The sequence below is a fragment of the Pseudochaenichthys georgianus genome, chromosome 15, assembly GCF_902827115.2.
Source record: "Pseudochaenichthys georgianus chromosome 15, fPseGeo1.2, whole genome shotgun sequence".
NCBI lineage: Eukaryota > Metazoa > Chordata > Actinopteri > Perciformes > Channichthyidae > Pseudochaenichthys > Pseudochaenichthys georgianus.
The window spans coordinates 31,838,464-31,865,225 of NC_047517.1; the positions used below are offsets into that span (position 1 = coordinate 31,838,464).

The window sequence follows — 26,762 nt, forward strand, 5'->3', positions numbered from 1 at the left end:
CTAACGGTGTATTGTCGTATAGCTACAGTGTAGTTATGGCAATGAACATATTAAGACCCAAGCTCCTTCAACAATGCAACATAAATATATAAGATATATAAAACAATAAAAATAGTGCAAAACAAACAAAAATACAAATAAAACATTGCAAGACAAGTAGACTATAGGCTACCTGCACAATGGAATAGGATGAGCTAAAAACAGAATGTAAAATGAAATACTGTGTATTGAAATAATAAATAAATATGTGAAATGCGAAAGATAAATGCTTTAAGTTTTAGAAGGAAAATATATTAACAGTACGACTTTGCTTTAGTCTGGTTCTGGTTCTGATAAACTGGTGATTGCTGCGGCCGTTACTCCTCTGGCCCGCTAGGTGTCGCTCTACACTGGCGGCGCTGCGGCCTGCTATTGGCTGACTCCGCTCGGAGGAGGAGACCGCGCGGCAGTTACCGCTTGATTGACGTCGAAGAAGAAAAAGAACACAAGATCGGATTACAAGATGGCGGTCTGTGGACGTTAGCAAGAAGGCCGTTAGAGTTGTTGTGTTCTCTGTGAATTTTTACTGTTTAACAATAGGCCTCCCGTTAAGTTGTTTCACACCGTGAACGGAATATGTTTATAAAATAGCGACTGATACATTTCTCTCCTGTTGTGAAATTCACTTAGACGTGCATGTTGTGTAACATGCGGGTGGAAACAAAGTTAACAGGTCGAGGGTAGAGAACACCAGACGGGGTGAGGTGATAGCTTGTTAGCATTCTGCTAGCCTGCTAGCTCCGACTCGGTTCACCATGTCGGACACTCGGCGGCGAGTGAAAGTATATACGCTAAATGAAGACCGTCAGTGGGACGATCGGGGCACCGGACACGTTTCTTCTACGTTTGTTGAACGGCTAAAGGGAATATCATTATTAGTTCGGGCCGAATCAGACGGTGAGTTCTCAGTTAGCTTAGCATCATTGACGTTATGTGGGCTATCATTAGCATGCTAACTTCTTGTTGTCCGGACATAATTGTTCACTGTGTGCTTGGTTAACTTATTGGGAATGCTGCTTTGAATTTCTTTCAGCGTTTGTAACGTTTCTAACTGTTGGAACAATTGGTATAAGAACTTACCCCAAAGAAAAGGCAACAATTTATTGAATCGCTTGTGCTAGCAAGCTCCTTGGTTTAGCTGGCGACATGATCTGTAGCATGGGGGGCCTTCAAAGTCTAGTCTTAAATGTACTAACTTGATACAAATGCTTTGGATTGAAAAGCATTATGAGTACATCCACAGACCAACGCATAAAATGAACAACACTTAAATAGGATAACTGTTGTAAAAGCCTTTCTGATGTTTGTTTCAACTTTGGAAAAAGTGTTTTATTCATCCTTGTACATTGTCTACCTAGCGTCGAAAGCTCTCCAACTTCAAGACTGATTAATTGTTCTTAACCTTCGAGAATTAGTCATGGTATCCTGTGGTAATCTTTGTTGTGATCATTCGCACCAGCTTGAAAATCAAGTTACAAGTCTTTGTGTTTTAGGATCTCTACTATTGGAGTCGAAGATAAGCCCGAATACTGCATATCAGAAACAACAGGTAAGAAAAGATAATCTTGATCAGCTACAGAAGGTAGCAAACAGTGGGACATTTAAGACTTGGAGTGTGAAAATGTAATCATTTCAACATTGAGACTTGTTGCTAAACAAATACTGCTACAATGATGCAACACAGACAATCTGTCAGACAATTCAGTATCTTGGGGTCTACACTAGGTATCAAGCAATAGACTGGTAACATCATCAGTATTTGAACACTTGTTATTGATATTATCATTCAGTATGTGGAGAGGAATCTGTAACAGAAAACTGTTACTTGATTTTAGTACTTGAATAGATCTGATTGTAGACAAAGCAATCTCATTTATCTTTTTTTCTAAAGGATATGAAAAGCCTTTAAAGTACTTGTTTGTAACGTGTGAAGGCTCACTCTCTGGAAGGGTGTTTTGATCATGTGAGTTCATGCAACCATGTTTCAGTGTTTCCTGTGAATATGATGAGCAGTTCATAGTACAGTTTGATGTTTCTCTCTCCTACTTCAGGACACACTGATTGTCTGGTCGGAAGCTGACAATTATGACCTTGCCCTAAGTTTCCAGGAAAAGGCAGGCTGCGATGAGATATGGGAGAAGATCTGCCAGGTAATTACCATCCAGTTTAAGTTACAGTATGCATTTAAAAAGAAAAAAAAGTTGTACTCAAACGGGAGGGGTGAAACTGTCAATTTTCTAGAACTGATATTTAAGTGACACTGCTCCGAATGCTACATTGAAACTTCTAGTTTTTACACCTAACTTCATATCTACCAACTTGTTATCTTCCAGGTTCAAGGCAAGGACCCTGCCCTGGACATTACCCAGGACCCCATTGATGAGTCGGAGGAGGAACGCTTTGAGGAGATTCCAGAGACGAGCCACCTGGTGGAGCTCCCTCCTTGCGAGTTAAGCCGACTGGAGGAGATCGCTGACCTGGTTACATCTGTCCTCTCGTCACCCATCAGGAGGGAAAAACTGGCCCTGGCCCTGATGAGCGAAGGCTACATCAAGAAACTCCTGGGTCTCTTCAGAGTATGCGAGGACCTGGACAACAGGGAAGGCCTACATCATCTCTATGAGATTGTTCGGGGTGTCTTGTTCCTTAATAAAGCGGCCCTATTCGAGGTGATGTTCTCTGATGACTGTATCATGGATGTGGTTGGATGCCTTGAGTATGACCCGGCGCTGGTTCAGCCTAAACGGCACCGGGAATTCTTGACCAAGACGGCAAAGTTTAAAGAAGTGATCCCGATCACGGACTCTGAGCTGCGGCAGAAGATCCACCAGACCTACCGGGTGCAGTACATCCAGGACATCATCCTGCCCACGCCGTCTGTTTTTGAGGAGAACTTCCTGTCCACACTCACCTCCTTTATCTTCTTCAACAAGGTGGAGATTGTCAGTATGTTGCAGGTAATAATCAAAACCAGGTAACTTTTTATTATTCTAAAAGTACAATATATTAACCATGCGTTGTCGGACTTTTTTCTTTTTACTTCCGAATGTCGTTGGCATTTTAACAGGTTGCATTGAACATTGCCGCATGTGTTTTCTTAAATGTATATGTAAATGTTTTAATATCAGTTGCCACTGAAATTTGTTTAACATGTGCAAGAGAACCTGCCCTCTCTGCGGTTCTGAAGAATAACATGGCTCATACTTTTGGCTAAATTGCTTACTACATTTCCATATACATGCTCAAACAGTATCAAATGTAATATGACGATTGAAACATTAAAAATGTAAAATAATTTAAACACAATTTGTCAGGTCAATCAGTGAATGAGTTGGGAGTCCATTGTCTTGAATGTAAGTGGATTTTTAATATGGAGCTTATGTGAAGCATGTGTTTATTTCAAAACAGATACCTGTACATCCAAATGACTGTCCGTCCATTTCTATATTCAGGTGTTGGATATCTACATGATTGTATATTAGAATCATAGGTTCTCTGTGTCGTCGGAACAGCACACCAGTTTATGTTGTGACTCACACTAAATGACGAACACATTTCCTCGTATTTTGTCCATCTTTGTATTTGATTTCTGAACCCCGTTTTTCATGTGCCACAGGAGGACGAGAAGTTCCTTACAGAGGTGTTTGCACAGCTCACAGATGAAGCCACAGAGGACAGTAAAAGGAGAGAGCTTGTAAGTGATGTTGCTATTCATTGCTATGGGAATTAAATGTACTATGTGTTACTGTTCTGAATATATAGATTGCTGTCTTTCATGCCATTTCATTCACAAGGGTTAAATATTTAACGACATTTCTGCAGTTTTCCATAATGATATTGATGTGAGTTACCTCTTTGTCTATGAAAAATACAACCACATTGGCAACAGTATTCCTACAGTTAAGCCTCTCAATGGCAGTAACATAGGAAATCATTCATTCTAATAGCTCAGCAGTTGTCATTTATTTAACCTTTTTTTAAAGTGTCTCACCCTGGAATAGGGAGGATGACTGTTTTACACCAGAATGTCTTCCACTGTTGAACACTATCACAAATGCAACCATGCTTGAAGACAGTATTTTTGTCAATGACCTTCAACGGTTTCCTTGAATCTGTCGAATCTTGATGTAACATTAAATCTGTGTTTCCTCTTCTCCTCAGGTGAACTTTGTCAAGGAATTCTGCGCTTTTTCACAGACGTTGCAGCCACAAAACAGAGATGCTTTCTTTAAAACTCTGGCAAATCTAGGAATTTTACCTGCTCTTGAAATAGTGATGGTATGTCGGCATGTGTACTTGGATGAATATTTCTGTTGTCTTGCTGAGATTTTATACTGCAGGCACTACTGTCAACACACATTTCCCAAAGGAACAATAAAGCCTATCAATCTTATCATTATACTCTGGGCGTTCCATGAATTTGCTGCTCATGAAACAGTCCCTTGGTTTTTGTTTCTTGTCTGTGAATGGGCCAACTGTGAAACATTATAGTGTGTTGATATCTCTCTTTGTTCGGCTCTTAACTCGTTTATTTCTCCTGTTCAGGGAATGGACGACCTGCAGGTGAGGGCAGCAGCGACGGACATCTTCTCTTACCTGGTGGAATTCAGCCCCTCCATGGTCCGGGAGTTTGTCATGCAGGAGCCTCAGCAGACGGACGACGTAAGCATTGAAACATCTTGCCCTTTTTAGATGCCAGTGAATTGTTTCGTTCAGCCCGTGATCATTTCTCCTTTAAAAATAAATATATCTATCACATCATTGTTGTGACAAAAGAACGGTGAACATCTGCATTGTGTTTGATCCTCCAGTTGGTTGTTACTGTTTGATGTATCCTGAGGGATGCATCTTACAATTTCTGTGCTGCAGCAATTTAACATACAATTCATGTGCCATATAACGGGAAATGGCAAGAAGCTTTACAAATGAATAGAGCAGTCTTCCTCCTGAGCACTTAGTAATCAAGGAGACCTTTAAATATCAAATGTCATCCTGGGTGTTTGTGATCACCTTATACCTCTAATGTAAATACAGTAAAGATCACATATTATGCAAAATCCACTTTTCCTGTCTTGTATACATAACCGTGTGTCCCCTCTGTGTAAAGAGATTCTCAAGGTTTCAGGAAAAAAGATTCCTGATCCATTTCTATAAAAACCTGTCTGAAAATGAGCTGATCAGATTTTGGCCACTTTATGATGTGGCCAATCACCAACCACGGTAACCCCCCCTCCCCCACCTTATCATCTGAATCTCCTCCTAGAGCACCATTGTGTTCTTTGTAACCAAATATCTCAGAGGGGCGTGGGGAGGGGCTCCTTATTTTCATCTAAAGTAACAGACAGAGAATCAGCACTTTTGAAACAGAGGGGATTATGGGATGCTGCAATGATCCGTTTGGTGTTTCAGCCAATCCGAGACATGTTTTGTATATATCTGAGACCTATAAAATATTGATGAAGAACAGTATAACAGGAGACCTTTAAAGTTGTTCACCTTGAATAGTTTAGGGAATCCACAAGTAGATCTCTTAAAATCAGAATTTGTCTTAACTTTATATTTTTCTGTGTGTTTCCTTGGTGTACAGGATGTCCTGCTGATAAATGTGGTGATCAAGCAGATGATTTGTGACTCCGACCCAGAGTTGGGGGGGGCTGTCCAGCTCATGGGTCTGCTCAGGACGCTCATCGACCCCGAGAACATGCTCGCTTCCACCAATGTAAGCATGGCCAGCACGCAGGAATGTCAATGGAACGGCTATAAAATGTTTTGTGCATTGCAGGGATCTTATCTACATCATATGTAGCCAGCTGGTGAATTACACAGCCTTCCTTCAACAGTGAAACATTCACAGCACTTTATTAAAGCTTCTTCATTTTCCTTTTAGAAAACGGAGAAGACGGAGTTTCTGAGTTTCTTCTACAAGTACTGCATGCACGTCCTCACCGCTCCTCTGCTGGCCAACACGGCACATGACAAAATCTCAAAAGGTGAGCTGGGGACAGAGGCCTTGCATGAACTGAAATGTTTCAGACTGTAAGATAAACAGAGTTTATGTTTATGAGTTCTGTGTCATTGCCTTTTCAGATCTGCAGGAGGGATCAACTAAGATCAACCCGGTCTGTCCAGGTGAGGAATTTAACTCAACAGAGAACCACCCAACAGACAAAGCATGTCAGAGTTAACTGGGAACTATACCATTGCATTTCTTTGACCTGTACCCACTAGATTACAATTAATAATTGACCTCTTCATAATAACTTCTAACTAAAAAGCTGTTATTTATTACATCATGTCAGAGATGGAGTACTCGAATCCTGGACTCGGGTCGGAGTCGAGTGCCGATTTTTGGGACTCGTGACTCGACTCGGACTCGCGCACTGATTGCCGCGACTTGGACTCGTGACTTCTCGCGTACGCTGACTCGGACTTGTGAATTTTTCCCCCCACGATGACTCGGACTCGACTTGTACATTGACGCTCCGACTTGGACTCGGACTCGAGCAAGTTTTCTCTGGACTCTGATGTCCTCTATCCTGGCATGTGCACCTGCGAGGCGAGTTCACTTACTGGGCCCCGCTATTCCAGTCTAAAGATGTCTATAGACACACCCCGCATCGTGCTGTATGCTTTCACACATTCTGCTTCCACATTGGAAAAGAGCAGCGCAAAATGCTCGTTATGTGGAAACAAGATTGAAGAGAAAAGCACATGGCTACTGAACATGCAGAATGAGTCATTTTGCATGCTAAGTAGCCATGTGCATTCTGGGGCTCAATCTTTATCAGTAAACTGATTTAACTGGTAAAAGTTCCTTCAAAATAAAAGTCCCGATCTTATTACTATCAAAATAAAAGTGCAAAATGAAAACTTTACCATAGGAAAATATTGGCATACAAATATAATCCCTTCTGTAAAAGGTAACTCATTTTAAATATAGTTAGACATATTAAAGGTAATTTACAATAGTAATAATAATATTAGTAATAAGCTTTGTATTTGTATAGCACCTATTACAATAATTGTAGCCAAACTCGCTTCACAGCAGTTCAATAGACAGATTAGTATAACATGACAGGATAAAAGCAATGTCGAGGAGCAGCTACGTTTCAACACATATATCCACGAAGATTAATACATGAAGACGTGTGACTCGGACTCTTCTTAGGTGACTCTGACTTGGACTCTTCTTAGGTGACTCTGACTTGGACTCGAACACAGGTAATGATGACTCGGACTCGACTCGGACACTCCTTGGTGCCTTGTACTCGGACTTGAAGAGTAGTGGCTCGAGAGTGACTTGGACTCGTGAATTGGTGACTTGACTACAACACTGCGTCATGTAAACAGTCCGAGAGCTGCAAAGAACTATTAATAGTGTTTTTATTTGGTTAAACGGATCTACTTTTAAATCCAGGCTGAAGACTTTTCTTTTTGCCGCTGCTTTTAATTGATATATTCAGATCTTAAACTGCACTGTAAGTTTTATCTTAGCTTTTAAATGAGCGTTTTTAGATATCATTTTATAATGCTCTTAATGTCTTTCATTGTTGTAAAGCGCTTTGAATTGCCTTCTGTTGAATGGTGCTATATAAATAAACTTGCCTTGCTTATAATTATGTATAATCTAGAAATGCACACAATTCGCCTTGCTTATTTGCTTCGTTTTATTTTGTGTAGACAACTTCCAGACGGCTCAGCTGCTGGCACTGATCCTGGAGCTGCTGACCTTCTGTGTGGAGCACCACACCTACCACATCAAGACCTACATCATGAACAAAGACCTGCTCAGGAGAGTGCTGGTGCTAATGAACTCAAAACACACCTTCCTCGCTCTTTGTAAGTACACGCACATGCACATAACTTCCTGCTGCTTTGTCGATCCATTGCTATCCCACTTTGTATATTTAGTTACAAATCACTCATTCATGCTTCATTTTTTACTAAGTTGTCTGTTTTTTGTCCCAGGTGCCCTTCGTTTCATGCGTAGGATCATTGGCCTGAAGGATGAGTACTACAACCGCTATATCATCAAAGGGAACCTGTTTGAGCCCGTCATTAACGCCCTGCTGGACAACGGCACCCGATACAACCTCCTCAACTCCGCCACCATAGAGCTCTTTGAGTTCATTAAAGTGGTGGGCACATACTAAACTTAATCAAAATGTGTATTAGTGAAGGGTGTGTGCGCTTGAGGCACTAATGGTGGAGGTCTTGTGATTTCTTTTTTTTCCAGGAGGATGTTAAGTCTCTCATCGCTCACATTGTGGATAACTTCTACAAAGCACTTGAATCCATCGAGTACGTCCAGACTTTCAAGGGCCTGAAGGGCCGATACGAGCAGGAAAAAGACCGACAGAGTCAGAGACTCAACAGGTCAGTAGACAGATGGGACACAAAGCAGGGGGTCCGCGGGGTCTTAAAAGTATTCAAAGTTGATAAATCAATTTAGTGAAAATGAAGGCTATTAAATGGCATTTTCCAAGGTGTTACATTTTGTAGCTTGTTTTCAATAAGTATATAAATTGGTCCAAAGAGGTTGTGTTCTACAGTCTGCCTGAATGTAATCATTGCGTAGGTGTGTCGTGTGATTCTGTGTAGTTTATTGATGGCATCCCGTTGGGTTTGACGTCATCTGAACAGGACATCGTGCGCTCACTGCTTGATAGCGCGAAGGCCCGTTTACGCCGGTTGTTAAACAACATCGTTATCGGGAAATGCAAGTTTGCGTCCAAATGGTTGGAGGATAAGGAGGAAGGACAATCAATACTGTGTATATTAGAGATGTTAAGATTCACCGATTCGCATCGGTGCACCGGCATAAACGTTCAAGATGCGAGTGCACCGGTTGAAAGAGTGCACATCGGCTACAGTTTGGGTTGAACTCGCGATGCATCGATTGCGTAGCGTCTTTGCATCGGTAAAAAACCAATTCATTCATATAAAATCCCCTCATCTTGTCAACGCTCAGCAGAGACGATCTTTGATATTTGCTTCGCCACTACAGAGGCCGAGAGTCTCAGTTATCAACACACACGGAAGTTGAGGAGAAAGAGAAACACAGCGCACCGAAAAATACCTACAAATCAAACGTTTGGCAACACTTCGGATTGTTCAAGAAAGACGGTGTAATAGTCCTTTATGCTATATAGTTGACCGCAGGTCATGGAGAGTAATAAGGTATCCGTAGACCTTTGTATGAGGTATCTTTATTACTTAACAGGTCTACAGCCATGATACATAGATCCGTCCTAGATGCGGGCTTGCATACACACAGTATCACTCCGCAGCCGCACCCCATCAGTAACGTCCTGATGGTATATGTGCGCGGCACTATATACTACAGACGGTCAACTTGAAAGATCGCTCGCAAATTGTTAACGATGCCGAGCCGCTTTAAAGTACAGTAGTACGAGGAACTTAGCGACGCTCATAAAGAGGAGACATGGGGTCTGCGGCTGAAAAGAGAAACCTGAAAGTTAGACTATGAGTTAAATCACTCAGTGAGGTGTTCTGTCAGAGAGTGGTGTTTAGTTTACAGCAGCCTGTGACGGCCAATAATAATGTAAATGTCTTCCTCACTGTAAGCAGTTATGAAATACCTGTTTGTGAGAGGTTATTTGTATTCTTTATTGTTCATATAGAACCCACTGCTTTCTGCTCACGGGTGAGTCAGCCTATGAATGAGTGTTAAGCACATCAGGCTGGCAGCTGTATGGGCATTGCACTATGGTAGCTGTTATTTGCACATTGTTAATCATGAGCAATGCATCCGTACATTGTTTAACTGTGCGGTGTTATACAATTGTACTGTACTCTGGAGAGCTTTTAAAGGTAAAAAAATAAAGGCATGATGGGATGTGCAGAACCAAATATGTAAAGCACTTTTTTGTTAATGTATGATTTGCTGCATATAAGGAATAAAACAAAAATCCTCTGTCGTACCATATTGAAGTATCATTATTTTTGAATCGCATAATGTTGAATCAAATCGTATCGAACTGTATCGCAACAGGGGTGTATCGTATCGCATCGCCTGGTGTTTCAAATGTATCGTTAATGTATCGTGGCAACGTATCGAGATGCGCATCGCATCGGCCTCAGTGATGGAGATGCACATCCCTAGTGTATATAGTCAATGTGAGGTAAAGTGTGTCCCCAAGGTAACTGGTTAGAACTCGAAGTGGCGATGAGGTCTTAAAATGTATGGAAGGGTTTTAAAAGGTATTGCATTGGACTTCAGGGTTCCTGCAAAGGTCAAATCACATACCCCTTTCACACCAACGCGGTTCCAGGGCCGGTTCGGAGCTGGAGCTTGAAAAGCACAGTTTTTTCCTGTTCACACCGCAGCGGAGCCACCTCTAAGCTCCGGAATCCGGTTTGTTTCAAGCACCAAAACGTTGTCGGTCTAGAAAGCAAGCACCACATACGTCACGCTTACGTCGGAGGCATCAGTTTTAATGTTATAACATAGTAATTAATGCTGCAAAGCTGGGTAGTTTGAGCTTGGCGCATGCAGACACTAACAACAGCTAACTCTAACGCCATCGAATATGACGTATATTTACCTTCTTTCTCCTACGGAATCGTCGTTGATGATGATTGTAAAGAACTTTTGAATGTAGCATGTAACGACTGAAAAGTTGGTAGTAAAGTCGTCCCATTTCGGCAGAGCAAAACCAAAACGAGTAGCGCTTCAATACAATCGGTCATTGTTGTTGTCGATGTGAAGGGTTTCCGCGCGGTTTGGCTTTATGAAGCTGGCACGCAAACGGTTACGCGAACAATGACGCAGCAAATGTATTATCTTTTCGATTTACACACGGCATCTATTGCACGTCTGTCCGTCTCTGTTGCTCTCCCTGAGGTTCTCCCATGTTCCCCTTTAAACTGTGGGTTTTCTCTGGAAGTTTTTCCTTGTACGATGTGAGGGTCAAAGGATAGAGGGTGTTGTATTGTCATACTGATATTCTGTACAAACTGTGAAGTCCACTGAGACAAATGTAACATTTGTGATATTGGGCTATATAAATAAACATTGATTGATTGAGCACCAGTCGGGCTCTGAGCGGTGTGAACAGAGTGGGAGCTGAACCGAAGAACCGGTTCCGAACCAGTAAAGCTCTAGCACGGAGCTAGAACGTGAAAGGGGCATTAGAGATGCGAATGTGAACTATGTGTACTGAGTATTCCCAGGTCCCACTGCTACCCCTGCATGAAAGTAGATATTTGTGCTTAATGAAGTTATTACTTCCCTGTAGATATCGCAGAGATGCACGGTCGATGGACGAGGACGAGGAGTTGTTGTTCAACGACGACGATGATGATGATGAAAGCGAGGCTGTGGAGAAGAGCCGGATGGAGGAAGACTTCGCCGACAGCTACGGAAAGTACATGGAAGCCAAAAAAGGTAAGCTGCCCTGGTCTCTTTCTCCGTATCATTTCCTGATTGCCACAGCCCTTTGCAGTTAGATATTTACACCCTGTTTCTGCAGGAGCTGCCAACGGAGCTAATGGTGCCAACAACAACGGGAAAGCTGCTGTAAGCCCCCCCGCCTCACAGGCCGTCACTCCAAACAACAGTTCAGCTTCCTCCGTCAAAACAGTTGCTCTTCCTGCCACACCAGTAGTGAAGGTAATAACGGAAGTATTTATTCTCCTTGTGTCGGCATGAGAAGGAATCATTTTGACAGACGCCAACTAGTGCTGCACGATTCTTGCTCAAATGTGAATCACGATTTTCCTCCATAAGAATTGAGATCACGATTCTCATCGTTTCAATGAAAATATTTATTGCACTCTTACACGTCACGTGAGTACAATGAATTTAAACAGACAACATTTGTCTCTCTTGTAACAAAAACATAACTTTGTCTTTAGTCTGTAGTTGCTGAATACTGAACAAACATTACTACATTCAAAATGTGGAACCTGGAGCCAACTGTTGTGGCTTTAAACAGACACCATCAAAGTGCTGGACTTAAATCCAAGTCTCAGTTTCTTGTAGCAAAAACATAGAGTAACTAAAATGAATTTGACAGCCAACTACTGTGGCTTTAAACAAAGCGCTTGACTTAAACTCAAGTCTCTCAAAACACAAAACATGCAGTGCTGAATATAAAAAATAGAATTTTTGCAGCTTTATAATAACAAAATGTAAACTTTGCAGTAGCACCTGTCCACAGTGGACACCCAACTACTGTACAACAACACCAACCTGTTTGTTACAGGGAGGAATGCACTTCAGTTACTCAAAATACCTCACCACAGTGCCGAATATAAAAACAAAACAGTCACAGCTTTAGAATAATAATATAAAAAAATAGCACCCAGTTCAACTACTGCACTTAAAGGTTCTTGTACTGAAAAAAACATAAACTTAAACAAAGTGCTAGACTCCACTGAGTAGTAATGTCACTGAATCAAAAGGATTAACTTAAATACTGCAGTCAGTACTGAATATAAAAACGGAACAGAACATAAAGTTACAGCTTCAGAATAAATGTAAATAAAGCCTAGCTGCCTAGCTACTAGCACAGTCCATCTACTGCACTTTAAGATTCTTGGCTAAGAACACCAACATGTTGACATTCTGAGGTTTCAGGGAGGAACACTGGCAAGTTACAATGTCCCCCCCTTTTTTTCATCGGTGTTGTTGTCATTGTCCTCGACCTCCTCGTCACTCATTTCTGTGTCACTCATTTCTGTTTTTCTTGTACTACTAGTCGCTCTCGTCACTCTTTGCTAATCAGTGCTAATGCCAACACTTCTGTAAACATACTGCCGGCTCCTGCCCTCACGTGCTGCAGTCAGTGAGTGTTGCCAGGTATACTTATTATAAGCCACATTGGGCTTATCTTTCTGTGAAGTTGCTTGGTAGTAAGTAATAATGGTTGTTGCGGTTGTGAGCTTGTAGATAGGTTATTTTCAAATAGCCGACCTGACCTATATAGGTTTAAAGTGCTCATGTTCTTTTGCGCTTGTTTTCATAGACCTGGTTGCTTATTCCTTCCGCAAAAACTGGCAACCCGAGTGGCTGCAGCGTTAACACTGCATGAGAGGAGGAGAGACAGACAGAACACTACCATTTGCATGCGATCATGGTACTTTAATGTTAAATGTATAGAGCATATTTGCTTTACATCGTTTAAGTATGATTGACATTGCAAGTTGGTATTATTCAGAAGCAAAATAATAAAAAATGTAAAAATAAAATCCCAAAAAATTAAATCGGCATGACGTCATAGGATCACCGTAATTTAGAAATGAGATCGCATAGGTGTCTGAATCGAGATCACGATCTTTTTTCGATTAATCGTGCTGCACTAACGCCAACTGCCGAAAACCGTTGTGATTTAAAACATTGTTTTTATATTTTGTTCAGGGTGTCCGCGCGGTCTTAAAAAGTATTAAAAGTTGATAAATCAATTTAGCGAAAATTAAGGCTATTAAAAAGTATTAAACGGCATTTTCCAAGGTATTAAGAAGGTCCACAGCAACGACAACATGAAACACCCTTTAATTTACTGAAACAACATGTCGGGAAACCCCCTCAAGGCGGCCCCATGCATAGCGTGCCATAAAATGCTGCTTCTTATTTGAAGTCAAACTATATCCGGTCACAGAGATCTGCTATTTTAAAGTAAGGTCAGCACATGTCGACCCTAAATATAGTCTATATTAAGAACGAGAAAAGTCTTAACATATATATTGTTTTTTGTAAACATATGACAAATGTGTGAGGGTGATGACGTCAGAGCATCGTCCTATGTGCCGGGCTTGGCCCCGGACAGCCCCAGCCCAATTTAACCCCTGGGTATTTGTGAGGGAGCTCCTATATGGCATTACTCCGCTGAAGCTCATGAAGTTTAATATTTACTATTTCAAAGTTTTGTCAATTGTTTTGTTTATTGGTCAAATACTGGTTTCTAATGGTTTCTGAGGAGTTCTACTGGAATGAAAGAACACAGAAGCAGCATGCTGCATTAACCCTGACCTTCACAGGGAGGTTGAAGTTCATGTGAAGAGGAGGCTTCAGTATTCTGTCTGCACTCTGTTTAGTTGTGCTATCTTACAATCAATAGTAAATGTGAGATAAAGTGTGTCGCCAATGTAACCGGTTAGAACTCGAAGTTGCGATGAGGTCTTAAAATGTATGGAAAGGGTCTTAAAAAAGGTCTTAAAAGGCATTACATTTGACTTCAGGATTCCTGCATATACCCTGTTGTTATGCTTTCTATGTGGGCATTTATGTCAATCTTTCTGATGTTTCTCTGTGATACAGACTGCTATGGTTGGTTTGGTGGACTACCCAGATGATGAGGATGAAGAGGAGGAGGAAGAGGAGGAGGAGGAGGAAGAGCAGTCTCCAAGAAAGCGGCCCCGCCTGAGCTCTTAAGGCTAACGTTCCTCTGTTTGGTCGTAGCGGACGGACACAGAGTCCCTCCCCTCCTCCTCCTCTGGTCGTCTCATTGGTCCTTGGCCTGCCTGTGCCACCTGTCCGTCTCGCTGAGGAGTCGGGCGAAGACGAGCTCCCACCTCACCCTGTCCTTCCGCATCTCTGCTCCTCTTCTGTCCCTCGTGGAAGGGGATGGACAACTTATTTTCTCGAAAAGAAAAAGACAAATCAGTCTGTTTCTTCAGCCTGTTGATTTTACCTCTTCTTTTTACTCCTGTAGAAGATCCCAAATCTCCTTTCTGAACTCACCCCCCCCTCACACTTCTTCTGCTCCCCCTGTTCTGACCTCCTCCTGAACAACTTCCTCCTCATCCTCCATCCAAACGTACCGACCAGAGAGCCTGCGGTGGATGTATCGATGCCAAGGCGGTTTCCAACTCTGCTCTGTTGCTATAGCAACAGTAGCAAGGAAGCTGCGGTACTACCCCCCCTCCCCCCCACAGGAGCCCTCACGTGTCCTCGATCTGAACTCTCCCCTTTCATCCTCCAAAAGCAATGAGCTCCAGAGGCAGAGGAAGCCAGTGTATGAATTTCCAGCAGCCAGTCAGGCTAGCAGGACGAGCCGTCAGACAGAGCTTGACTGGCTGCGCCGTGAGCGCCGCCCTGCCACAGAACTCTTCAATTCGGTCGGGGGGGGGGAATGGTCTATAAAGAAGGAACATGAGGTGTTGAGAGACGAGGGGGGGGGGGTCACACATGACAAAATGTACCAGGGTGAAAACTCAGTGGTAATGAGGCTTAGATCCACAGGAGCAAGACTCAAACCTACAAAAGCCATGGCGTCAGTTCGGCCAAGGCGCACACACACACACACACACACACACACACACACACACACACACACACACACACACACACACACACACACACACACACACACACACACACACACACCACACACAGGACGACGCCTCACACACAGGACTGCGTTTGCCAGAAATCCTGTATTTAATGACTTTGTTAAAAAGTACTGTACAGATGTATTTTTTCTTTTTAATCCTTTTTCCCTGATCTGATTTTCAAGGGGAGAGCGATACCTGCCGACCTGTGTATTTGTGTTGTTGTTGCACAAAAGGTGGGCTCACTGTTCACCCTTTAAGTCCAGTTCATTTAATTCATTGTAAAATGCAGAGAAGTTGAAAATGCTGGTTTTACAAAAACGTATTAAAACTGCAGTAAAGTCATTCTGCAGCCATCAATTTGAGGATGTCTGGGTTTTGTATTTTAGTGAATCTAACAATTTAGTGTCCTCATTAAGATGCACACAAAGCCCAGCCTTTGTTTTAATTTGGTGACAAACCTGAGCTGTCGGTGTGCTTAGAGTAGATTTAGTGCACACTCTTGTATCAGGAGGTTCAAGACTTGGCACCCTTCTCTCTGACAGATCTCAGGTTCAGATTTAATTTGCATCGGACACAAAAAAAGCTCCCCTGCTCTGAGACTCTGCTGCTGGTGAGACATCTTGCAATTATAACTGAATGAAGAATTCTCATGAGCTCCAAGGGGCTTTCATTTCAGGGTTGACCCTAAAACAACTCTGCACATCAAAAACAAGTCGAAGGACATTTCTTTAATTCAAACTATGATCAGATGAGATGTTTTTTTCTTTTATTAGTTATGATGAACATGATTTAACCAAATGGTTGATGTGCAGTTTTAGAGTCGAACGGTGTTCAAGCGAGTATTTCGGACATGTTATTGTCGGGTTGAAAACATTTCCCCCTGGTCTCACCATCAGCAACGCTGAGAAGCAGATGAAGGTAATCGATATTAGCTAAAACCACCAGATCACAGACCTAGAACGTCTGAGCTATGAGCAGCAGGGTAGGAGCACAAAGTGAAATTATTGTTATTATTATTGCCGATGTGCTTTCAGGAGTTCAGCAGAACCCGAGCAGTCTGTCAGCGTCGCCCAACAATATGACTGTGTTGCTGCCCCTTGATGAATTTGTACCAAGTGCATTTACTACCACTATCCATTCTTAACATTTGTATGACTTTATTTGATAAGTTTTGAAATTAAATGTGACCCTGACATTGACCTTCTTGAATCTGGCTTTGTTTTAATAATTCACTGATCTGGCAATTAGTCATTTGTAATTGATTCTGAATCATTTATTTTGGGTCCAGGTGGTTTGAATTGATAACTTGATTCAGAAATGTTAGGTTATTGAAATGATTTAGTGGATTTTATGAAAATCTTACAGCAAGAAATCAACAGTATTTGTGTTTTTGTACGAGGAAAATTGTTCAAGCACAATATTTAGTACTCGTGAAGATTGACATGGCTCAGAGTAAAAGAGTACATCAAAAGATTAATGTGAGAAAAGCTACCGACCAACTGAAAGTCGTTTTTATACACAGTCTGGATTCAAGCTTGTTTCTATAAAATGTGATTTATTAAACATGAAATACTGAATGCCTCACAGGAAGCGACACACTCTTGGCCCCTTCATGATCACACGGCTGTGTTCATCTTCACAACTTCCACAGTGTTTTCAGCTCTGATGTAGCTGCTGACGACAAGACTGCACATTGGCTGGCTCACGTCTTATTTCCCCTTCACATACATTCTGAGATACAACTCCAGGCCCGCTGTGCCTCATGTTGAGTTTCAACTTTTCTGAAGAACTTCTTGACTAGAGAAACAACTGAGGAATGTGTCCATAATCACCCACTATGTCAGTCAATGGTACTAGATAAATTAGTTATTACCTACCAGTGTAGCGTTAAATAAAAAAACATGCACACTATCAAGAGAAGCACTGGGATACTCGATTATGGCAAAAATAATAACCTCGATTATTTGGGTCAATCATTGATATCACGATTATTAAAAACGATTATCCATTTACTTTGAAAACATCCATTTATTGAAAAACAGTTGATATCCCTGAACTTTAAGAATAAATCAACTGATTTTTATTTTTTAATCGTTTTATTTCGATTATGTTTTCATAATTCGTTGCAAACCAAAATCGTAATTGCAATTAAAATACGATGAATTGAGCAGCCCGACTGCATTGTTAGATTTTGAGCTGTGGGTTATGAGTGCATGGAAAAAAAATCCATAATTCTTGCATTTAGGAAACCGACATGCTAAAATGCTTTACAATTAAAATAGTTCACCAAGTGGCAAAAGTAGCAGCGCTTTGGACACTGTGTGTGTGTGTGTGTGTGTGTGTGTGTGACAGACAGACAGACAGACAGACAGACAGACAGACAGACAGACAGACAGACAGACAAAATATAAAAACATGTACCTTCCTCCTCTGGAGACAGCAATGGAACAATTTTGAAAAGGAAGATCTGATTATTTTTGGTATCTTTGGGTAAAAACCTGATCTGTGTTATGCAAGGTGAATAATGCGGCTGAAGGAGGAGGAGTAGAGGAAGCTTGTTTAGAAGGGATTGGATCAGATAGGCTATACATGAGAATATTGCAGTTGTAGGGGAAGTTATTTCTTGATGACTTCCTCTTTCAGTTTGTCAGCCAGATGTTTTCTCTTCTGGAGTTTCTTCTTCTCCTCAGCCGATATCTCCTGTGTAAAGACAGCAGAGCAGGCGTTAGAGTTAAAAACCAGATAGAAAAGATGGCTTATGGCAAAATGTTGAGGGAGTGAAAAATCAGCAGGAAAAACCACCAAGCACACGTAAGAACACAACTAGAAAACTAAGCACAAGCAGCTCAGGGTTACCACATCTACTTCACCGTCAAATTCAAGGGACTTTCAAGAACTTTCCAGGCACAATTCACTCAAAAGTCAAGGACCGAACATGGAACAGTTTGACACACGGTTCAAGCTTTCTAATTGTAGCACTCTCCGGGGCAGTTAGTGCGTGAAACAATGATGCAAAAGCGGGAGACATAAATGCACACAGTGGAACGTAGCCTGTTTACTAGCAATTTGAGAACATTTCAATTTCTGTTTTAGCACACGCTTTCAAGGCCCCAGACTTTCACAAACGATCCATGGCAAACATGTCAGCTGGTATTGTAAATATCACTATCCTACGGGTTTTAAAAGTAGTAGCAAATAACAAAATAGTATGAAGCTGTAAACATCTGAAGAGGATATGTTTGTAAATGAAAATGCTAGCTTTCGAACGTTAAGATTTTCATTGGGTTCGACTCTCAATCCACGATATCAATGCACGTTTGTGTGAGACGGTACAACAGACAGAAGGGAGAGCCTAACACCACACTACGCATGTACGAGGAGGACACGTGTTCACATCGGGCAGCTGACGGATCACCTTCTGTTTGGAGGAGTGAGCAGAGTGCTGTGCTGGAGCAAGAGGAGCAGGAGGAGGAGGTAGGGGGGTACAGAGCCCGTTACTCTGGGACTGCCCCACTGCCTCCTGACAAGCAGCCAGGTCGGACACAGGCAGAGAGAAATGTAAGAACAACAACCCAAATAAACAAGTCACACAGAGGGTTAACGGAAAGAACAGGAGGGAAAATGTGGGTTAAAGAAAATCAGGTGAAATCGAGAATGTCGTTTATATAATAATAATAACTTAGATTTGTATAGCGCTTTTCAAGAAACCCAAGGACGCTTTACAATGGGAGATAACAAAGATTGGGAAATCAAAGATAAAAATGTGACCAAAATGAAAAGTATGGATATGTATCATTTGATTTCTGAAGAACATTTCCATAATATTAGGAAATAGTGAGTAGCTAATTGGTCTCACGTCATCAGCCATATTGCGCTGCATTTTAAGGTTCAAGGAGGGACAGTAAGAGGCTGTAGTTACCGGGGTAACGACAGCGGGAGCCTCCTCTGGTACGATGGTCTGTTTGGGTTTCTGCTGTTCTTTTTTCAGAGCGTGCAGCTTGTCTCTCTGCTGTCGCAGATATGCTGCCCTCTGCTGGAGCTGCTCCTGCTGAGACGCTGACAACTCCTGAGGGGGGGGGGGGGGAAACCAGAGGAGGGCTTCAATAAAGGTGTTTTGGGGCATCATTGGGAAGAAATTGTTGTGCCATCATACATGGTGTGAGATTCCATTTTGTGACTTCGTCTAAAAGAAAGGCTTCGTAACACAGAATTTAATTGTGTCAGTAATTTATAACTTCACAGTCCCTCTGTGGGACTGATACAGGCCTTCTGATTCTGTAAGGTGCACACATCTGTGTTATTATCATAACAAGGGGAAGAAGGACAGACTCACGGTGTATGGCTTGGAGAAGCCGGCCTCCCTGTGAGCCTCCTCCAGCCAGCCCTCGGGGGGGGTCAGGCTGCTGCTCTGCTCCCTGGACCCTGCACTGAGGGGGGGGTCACCAGACTTCACTGGAGGTCTCACTGCAGGAAGGACTCTGGACTCCACACTGTTACTGCCGCAATCTGCACACACATATTCAATCCGTTAGGGAATGTGCAGCTTCTGAGACAAACATGTGGTTTATTGACCAGATAAACAATAGAACACCATTGTTCTGTACACACAGTACTCCTCCAGAGGGGATTGGCCTTTTAAAACTGTACTTTTGATATATTTAATTCTGAGTTACCTGGGGAGGGTTTAGAAGTGGAGCTGCTCTTGGCTGCACTTTTCCTCTCTCCACCTGCTCGAGCTAACGTCTGCCTCTCATCTGTTGTGACAGGTCTGCTGTTGAGCTGGAGGGAAGGATCAGAGACAATAATACATGTTGGACAGATGACCCAGACATTGCATCCGATTCAGCCCAGTATTGCAACTACAGAGGAACCATTTCACAGATATCACAGGAGTGAAGCTGACGATGATCATACTGTGCAAGCATACATGCTTTGGTACCGTACAGTTAATTTGAATTTCTGGATCAATCACCGATGCTTTACTGTTAACAAGAGCATGCAGAACCTTATTTACACATGTTGGGTTTTATATTAACCTCCCCTTTTTATACAGTTAGCTGATACAGATACAGGTATAAATGCATCCTCAGATAGAGCAGTAAACTACTGTTGATTATTAGGTCACTAACTGTGCTACTATACTTCTACTTGGGGTTCAGTTACCAGATTAGCCTCAGGGACTGTGTTTCCGTTCACTAGTGGGGGGGCATGGTGACCGTTACTCTGGCTGCTGTCACCTCTCCTCTCCGCTTTGGCCTTAGCATGGAATAATGACACATTGGAGAAATTAATATAAAGAAACGAGTGGACTGTAACGGGAAAGGGATGTTGGAAATAACTATTTATCTTTGGTAGCATCAGTTTTTGAACGGTAAAAGTCTAAATTGATAGGGAAAAAAAGTTAAGAAGTGGTTTGGTGCAGGTTTGCACATCTCATTTGGCTCGTTCCGCTCATGGGTCTCACCTTGGCAGCGCCGCTCGGTTGGCTGGCAGCAGAGGAGGTATTTTGGGCTTTGCTGCTTTCTGCCAATCGCTTATCAGAGCTGCTGCCAACCTTGTGCTCTAAAAGCAGCCTCCTGGACATTTCCTTATCATACTCATCTTTTGACTTCCTGAGGACAAAGTAGCAGAAGATAAATACACATTTTAAAATTGATGCAGGGCACATTGTCTGAATTTTTGCTATGCATAAATTGGCTTATGCAGAAATAATTATTCCCTACACCAATTATGTTTTCGGTTAAGTTTGTTTGTCAGCAGGATAACTGAAGAACTACAGGTCCATGGGCCAAGGATACATCCATTACATTTTTGGAGCAGATCCAAATCTGATGGCTCATGCACATATGATGTTTCACTCTCCTTAAGATGGAGAGGTGGAGCATTTGACCTAGACCAGTGCTTCTCAAAGTGTGGTCCGCGGACCACTGGTGTTCCGTGAGCGCCCCCTAGTGGTCCGTGAGTATATTGGTAAAATTTCACATTTGAAATAAATAAATACATTTAAGTTTTCCGCACTCTCGCGGGAATATCTCCGCAATGGAGCGAGCTTAAGTTTCACTTTCGATTGCATGATATAGCCCAGATAAACACCTTCATCACACATGTGGCCACTTGTTTGTACCATTTTCAGGCGACTTGTAAAAAACGATGTGTTTTTGGATATTTGTGGAGTTAGGTGGTCCGCGAGTGTTCTTTTATTGGTTAAGTGGTCCTTGGTATGAAAAAGTTTGAGAAACACTGACCTAGACTACTTAAACCAAGTGGGATTAGTAGCCCAGCTGTGATAAGAGATTAGTTTATATAAAGTTAAAGATCTATTATACATTTAATCCTTGGCTAATAGCATAAATGAACTAGAAAAAGACACCTTGCCCTGGCATTAGCAGGGCACCACACTGATCCTTTAATCTGATTAGTTTAACAACTTAATTTGCCTTAGAGGAGACTTTCTCAAAGCATTATCCAGTGTGGTTGCATATAGAAAGAGATGTACAAGAAGGAAAGGATGGTCTATTAGTTGATATTCACAAGAAAAGCTTTATGACACTGATAGCTAAATTAAATTACAAGTAAAAGCAAAATCATGCAATATAGTGGTTTGATGTATTTGTACAGGTGCACACAATTACTTAACTAGCCATATGTGTAAATGCAGTGTAAATGCAGTATATTGCATCATTTGTCTTAAATTGTTTGGTAGGCTGATTGCTATATTAGAATATTCTTCCAGTGCATTAAGTTTTCACACAAAAGGGCCAAAACGGTGACATTAAACATTTAGTATCTTGGAGTTTCCCAAAGGGCCTCCCACTTTATTTTAAAATCAAACTAAAATCAACGGGGGGAATGCAGAATGATGCAGCTCTGATCAGCAGCCAAGGTATCCTCGTAAGACAATGAGGATAAAAATACTAATAATCTCAGTTGTTTGTTTAGTGTCAATCTCTCCACCCTAATTTAGCTGCACCCTAAGGAGCTTAACAGCGGTCCAATTAGACTCAGTGTTCTACTTGGCCCCGCGGCCACGAGCAAAATCCCATGAGAGAGCAGGGCAGCGGCTTCTGACACCCGGCACACGGACAGTGGAGGCATAAGGAAAATGTGGAAATATTAGAACAGCATAATAAGGAAAAACTCACACCTAATTAAGTAATAAAAAAGTACAAAATGTATTAGATAAGTATATATCTAAGTATACTTAGTGTGAGAGGTTTTTCAGAATGCATTTATTGTGGTATTTCAGCCTTAATACATAAAGAGAAACTACATTTCATTACACTTTTACATAAGAATGATTTTTGTGCTTTATTTCAGAAATAAGAAGGGACAGTGTGTAGGATTTGGTTTTCAGAAAAAGAGGTGGCTTTCAGATCATTTAAAAACACGAAAAGCCCTGCCAAAAGCCCGTATCTAGGTTGACTGTAGAAACTTAAAGGTCCAACATGGCAGACTCCCACATCTCCTCTATATGTAGATATGAAGAGCTCATTCACTCAACACTCATTTAAAAACATACTTTACATATTACAATAAGGATAATAATACATGTTTCATTCTACCTTTGAATCTATCGTTCATGCATGCTAACTTTGTCCTTCATTGAGGCCAGGACATCTAATACATTCAAATCCTAGTTTCTAGATTTAGAAACTCTTAGCCACTGCAAGAACTTCAAATATGATAATGCTAAAGGGGGGAGAGGGAGAGGAAGAAAGATAAGAGTGAGAGAGAGAGTAGAAGAGAACATAATAATCTGTGACTTACTTGAGAACCTCCTGCAGGATTTTCATCTCCTGATCCTGCAGCTCCGTCATCACGTCCACTCCGTCGGTCAGACACTCTGGGAGGGCCCCTACACACAGCAGGCATGTTAGGGGGGGCTTCATCGGGAGTGATTTCCTGTCTGAGAGTGTGTGTTAATCCAGCCTACCGTTCATTTCTTTGATGACACTGAGGGCTTGAAGCTGCAGCTCCGTGTTCTTCTGGACCATCAGTGAGCGAAACATCTGGAAGTCATCTGTAGCAAGAACTGGCTGGAACACCGACTGTACAACAAATAAAATACACATAGAAGACCATGAGAAATAACTGTCGCAAAAAGACAACGAAGTATAAATGGCATAACCACTAGCTAGCTAGCTGGTGTAAAAAGTATCATGAAGGCTAACCTCCTCTTGCATAGCTACTCTCAGGTCAAGAGAGGTAAAAAACGCTTTACAGAAAATACATCGAGATATTGACACATTTGAAAAAAATGCTATTGCTGACTGGCTATACATAAAACACATTCTCCATTGTGGTTTATTTTTTAGCGACAGTGCTGGGACCAAATGTGCTTGATTTTTTCCACCGATAGGCGTATATAAATAAGCCGTACTATAAAAAACTAAAATCATGAATTGTCAATGTTCCTATGAGATCATCATTGCCTGTTAACCCCTGTGGATCAGTACAGGATGTTCAGTTCTTTCAGCATGGGATACTTTTGACTAAGCAAGCTATGTTTGCAAACAGAATAGTACTTAGGCCTAATCTATCACACAAGCTTCCTGTCTTTATGCAAGGGTCTGTCCACCATGTAGGCTAATGCTAGGCAAATGTTTCCAAACAACATTAAATACAAGTTCAGAGTTGCTAGTTAACAGGTCTCCACGTTCTGAATCCCAAACCTACAGTATAAGCTGTTTCTACTTACTACTGTTGGTATGACTGCATGAGACTGCTCAATGTATAACTTCTGGTAAAGTTAATCTCTGTTTTGGGAGACTCCAACTGGTTTGTATTAATTTAGTGGAAATTAATGATATCCAGTTTTACTGAGGATTATGATAAATACCGATCTCTGTCAATCTGAAACTAATATAAGTACAACATTAAAATGGATATTTAAGTGCAAAAACACATTTTAAAACATCATGTTAGTTGGCAATTTGGCTTAACCTGTTTTGGGTGAACAGTTACAACTTTGCGAAACTGTAAATTAATTAACAACAAACTTTACATGAATAACTGAGGAGCTGTTATTTTTCCAACTGACTAAACAAAAGGGTTGCAGCGGTGTGCCTGAATCCTCGAAAAAACATATACCATCATAAAACTATGTAAACCTAGCAGGAGCTCATTTTGGCTATAGATAAAAGTATCTTCCGTTATAATAACACCTTCAAATTAAAGTAGGCCAAGGTCAATTTCGCCCAAACAGTTGTCGATAGTCAGCCATAAGGAGTACTGAATATATAGATAGTTGACTGGCCACATGGTGCTGCAACATTTGAATAAAATATAATGTAAATATTAAAGGAGCATCATCATGAGCATGTCATGTAAGGTTTTAGTTAGAGTTATGAAAAAAAAAGTATTTTGCAGCAACATTAGATGCTAGTGTGTGTGTGTGTGTGTGTGTGTGTGTGTGTGTGTGTGTGTGTGTGTGTGTGTGTGTGTGTGTGTGTGTGTGTGTGTGTGTGTGTGACACCATTGTTTTCCTATGGGTAAAAGTTAATTACATTATCAGTATTATGTATGGCTTCAGGTATAAGCAGGACACCCGTGGTCATGTAAGTCAAACCCAATTCCCTCCCATCAGGTTCACTGGCAGGCTGACGGGGTGTGCCACCACAGACTGGGTGTGCCACCACAGACTGGGTGCCAACAGGGAGCTTAAAGTACCTGCAGGGTTTTGGTCTTGGCAAACGGAGAGGTGCATGCGTCCAGAAACTGCTGCTCGTTGATGCCAACCTCCTGCATGTAATTCCCCAGCAGCGTCTCCACCTACAAAACAAAGCAGCTTACATGAGTCCAGTTTAATGAGTCAGCAAGAGAAAACCACTAACGAGTTAATTTTGATGAGGTAATTTGACACAACTGGGCCAAGGACTGTACTCACCAATTTCTTATACTGCAGGTGGATCTCTGTGTATGATAACTTATTCTCATCTTCGTCATCAAACACTAAGAAATGGCCAAATTAAAAACACAAATGATATCAATTCAACATCAATATTCTGTCCAGAGAATACATTACAATAAATAAGACAAGTCGGTATATATGCAGTGTTGTAAAGTAACTAAATAGATGTACTCAAGTACAATTTTCATTCATTTACATTAGCTGCACCTTTACCATCTTTAATACACATTAATGCGTCAATAATAATAATAATAATCAAAACATATAATATATATTGTTATGAAATGGATCTGTAAAATTAGTACTTTTACTTTTGGTACTTTAAGTATATTTTAAAGGCCAATACTTTTGTGCTCTTACTTGGGTAACATTTCAATTTCAGGACTTTTACTTGTTAGTATTCCTACACTCTGTTACTTCTACTTTTACTTAAGTAGAAGATCTAAGTACTTCTCCCACCTCAGTATATATGACCTTTTTGATAGCTGAGGTTTCTACTTTGCAAGCTAGTTAACTACTTTTTCTGTTATGATTCTCTAATTGTGTCCTTTGTGGCTTCATATTGACTTTATGTTATTACATTCTGATTAACTTGCACAAAAAACGTTTATTAAGAAAAGTGTAAAGTTAGTGAACGGTACAAAGTATTATAGCCTGACAAAATGTCAACAAAACATTGTTAGCCTTAGCTTAGCCACCGTGCTAACGTTCCACACATCTCCAAAGAGGTAGCCAGAAGTCTACAAATTGCTGTTTTTTTTAAATACCTTACCTGTGCATTTGTTTTCCATAAAGTCCGAGACAGGAATGACCCACTCGGGACTCCCCAGGTAGCCAACGATGCTCTCCAAAATCCACTCACTTTCTTCCTCAGCCATGGTGGCTGCTGCTCGGTAAAAACAACAACACCAGCCCGGTGATGTTCGTCAGTCCTGCGCGTCCCGCTCCGCTACAGCACGAAGAAACACAACCAGAAATGATGGAAAAAGACATCTGGTGTATTGTTCTTCATGAAGGAGTCTCCTCTGAGCGTCGCAGGGGCTGTTTTGCCCTCTCTCTCTCGACGGGACGGTCTCCGGGAAGAAAAGCGCACTCATGAATTTGAAGCCCGGACTGGTGACGCTTAATCGGTTGCTAAGGTAACCGTTACGTCAGTCCGTTGGTGCTCAAGCCCAGACACGTATGAGTGTGTGACACTAACATTAAACACCTACAGTGGTGTAGAGTAACTAAGTACATTTACTAAAGTACATCCTTTAAGTTTATTTATTTGTATTATATATAGGCTAATATTTTGTATGTTCTTTCCCACTATGACTTTGTATGTCATTAAGTATGGTATCCCTGTCATGTTATGTTCTTTTCTTAATTATTCCTTGTTGGCTGTTCTGTTTGTCTTCTATGTTGACAAATGGAAGCATGATTGCCACCCCAAAGAAGTCTGTACTGTTGCTTACAACTGAACTGTATGCTTCTTCTCAATAGAAATATTTGAAACATTTACTCAATTACA

At 41.4% G+C, this 26,762-nt stretch overlaps 2 protein-coding genes across 4 annotated transcripts; one reads left to right on the forward strand and one right to left on the reverse strand.

Moving 5' to 3' along the window:
- Nucleotides 1-483: 483 nt before the first annotated feature.
- Nucleotides 484-16,538, forward strand: LOC117459276 (serine/threonine-protein phosphatase 4 regulatory subunit 3-like). The gene is made up of 16 exons (XM_034100005.2): nt 484-936; nt 1,533-1,588; nt 2,091-2,189; nt 2,373-2,996; nt 3,656-3,733; nt 4,201-4,317; nt 4,585-4,701; nt 5,627-5,758; nt 5,927-6,029; nt 6,127-6,168; nt 7,720-7,878; nt 8,008-8,177; nt 8,276-8,415; nt 11,301-11,449; nt 11,535-11,674; nt 14,324-16,538. Exons 1-16 carry the CDS (start codon nt 795-797, stop codon nt 14,435-14,437), a joined length of 2,382 nt encoding a protein of 793 aa, XP_033955896.1. The 5' UTR covers nt 484-794; the 3' UTR covers nt 14,438-16,538.
- A 336-nt stretch (nt 16,539-16,874) lies between these two features.
- On the reverse strand, nt 16,875-26,377 carry cfap36 (cilia and flagella associated protein 36). Of its 3 annotated transcripts, XM_034100006.1 has the most exons (12): nt 26,022-26,377; nt 25,226-25,290; nt 25,009-25,110; nt 23,273-23,387; nt 23,107-23,194; nt 20,804-20,951; nt 20,503-20,595; nt 20,013-20,118; nt 19,673-19,845; nt 19,259-19,405; nt 18,755-18,859; nt 16,875-18,039 (listed from the first exon to the last, which is right to left on the reverse strand). In XM_034100006.1, the coding sequence occupies exons 1-12, from the start codon at nt 26,125-26,127 to the stop codon at nt 17,956-17,958; spliced, it is 1,332 nt and encodes a 443-aa protein (XP_033955897.1). In that variant the 5' UTR covers nt 26,128-26,377; the 3' UTR covers nt 16,875-17,955. The 3 variants fall into 3 exon arrangements, with proteins under 3 accessions (XP_033955897.1, XP_033955898.1, XP_033955899.1); XM_034100007.2 differs by lacking the exon at nt 20,503-20,595; XM_034100008.2 differs by lacking the exon at nt 18,755-18,859.
- Between the last annotated feature and the right edge of the window lie 385 nt (nt 26,378-26,762).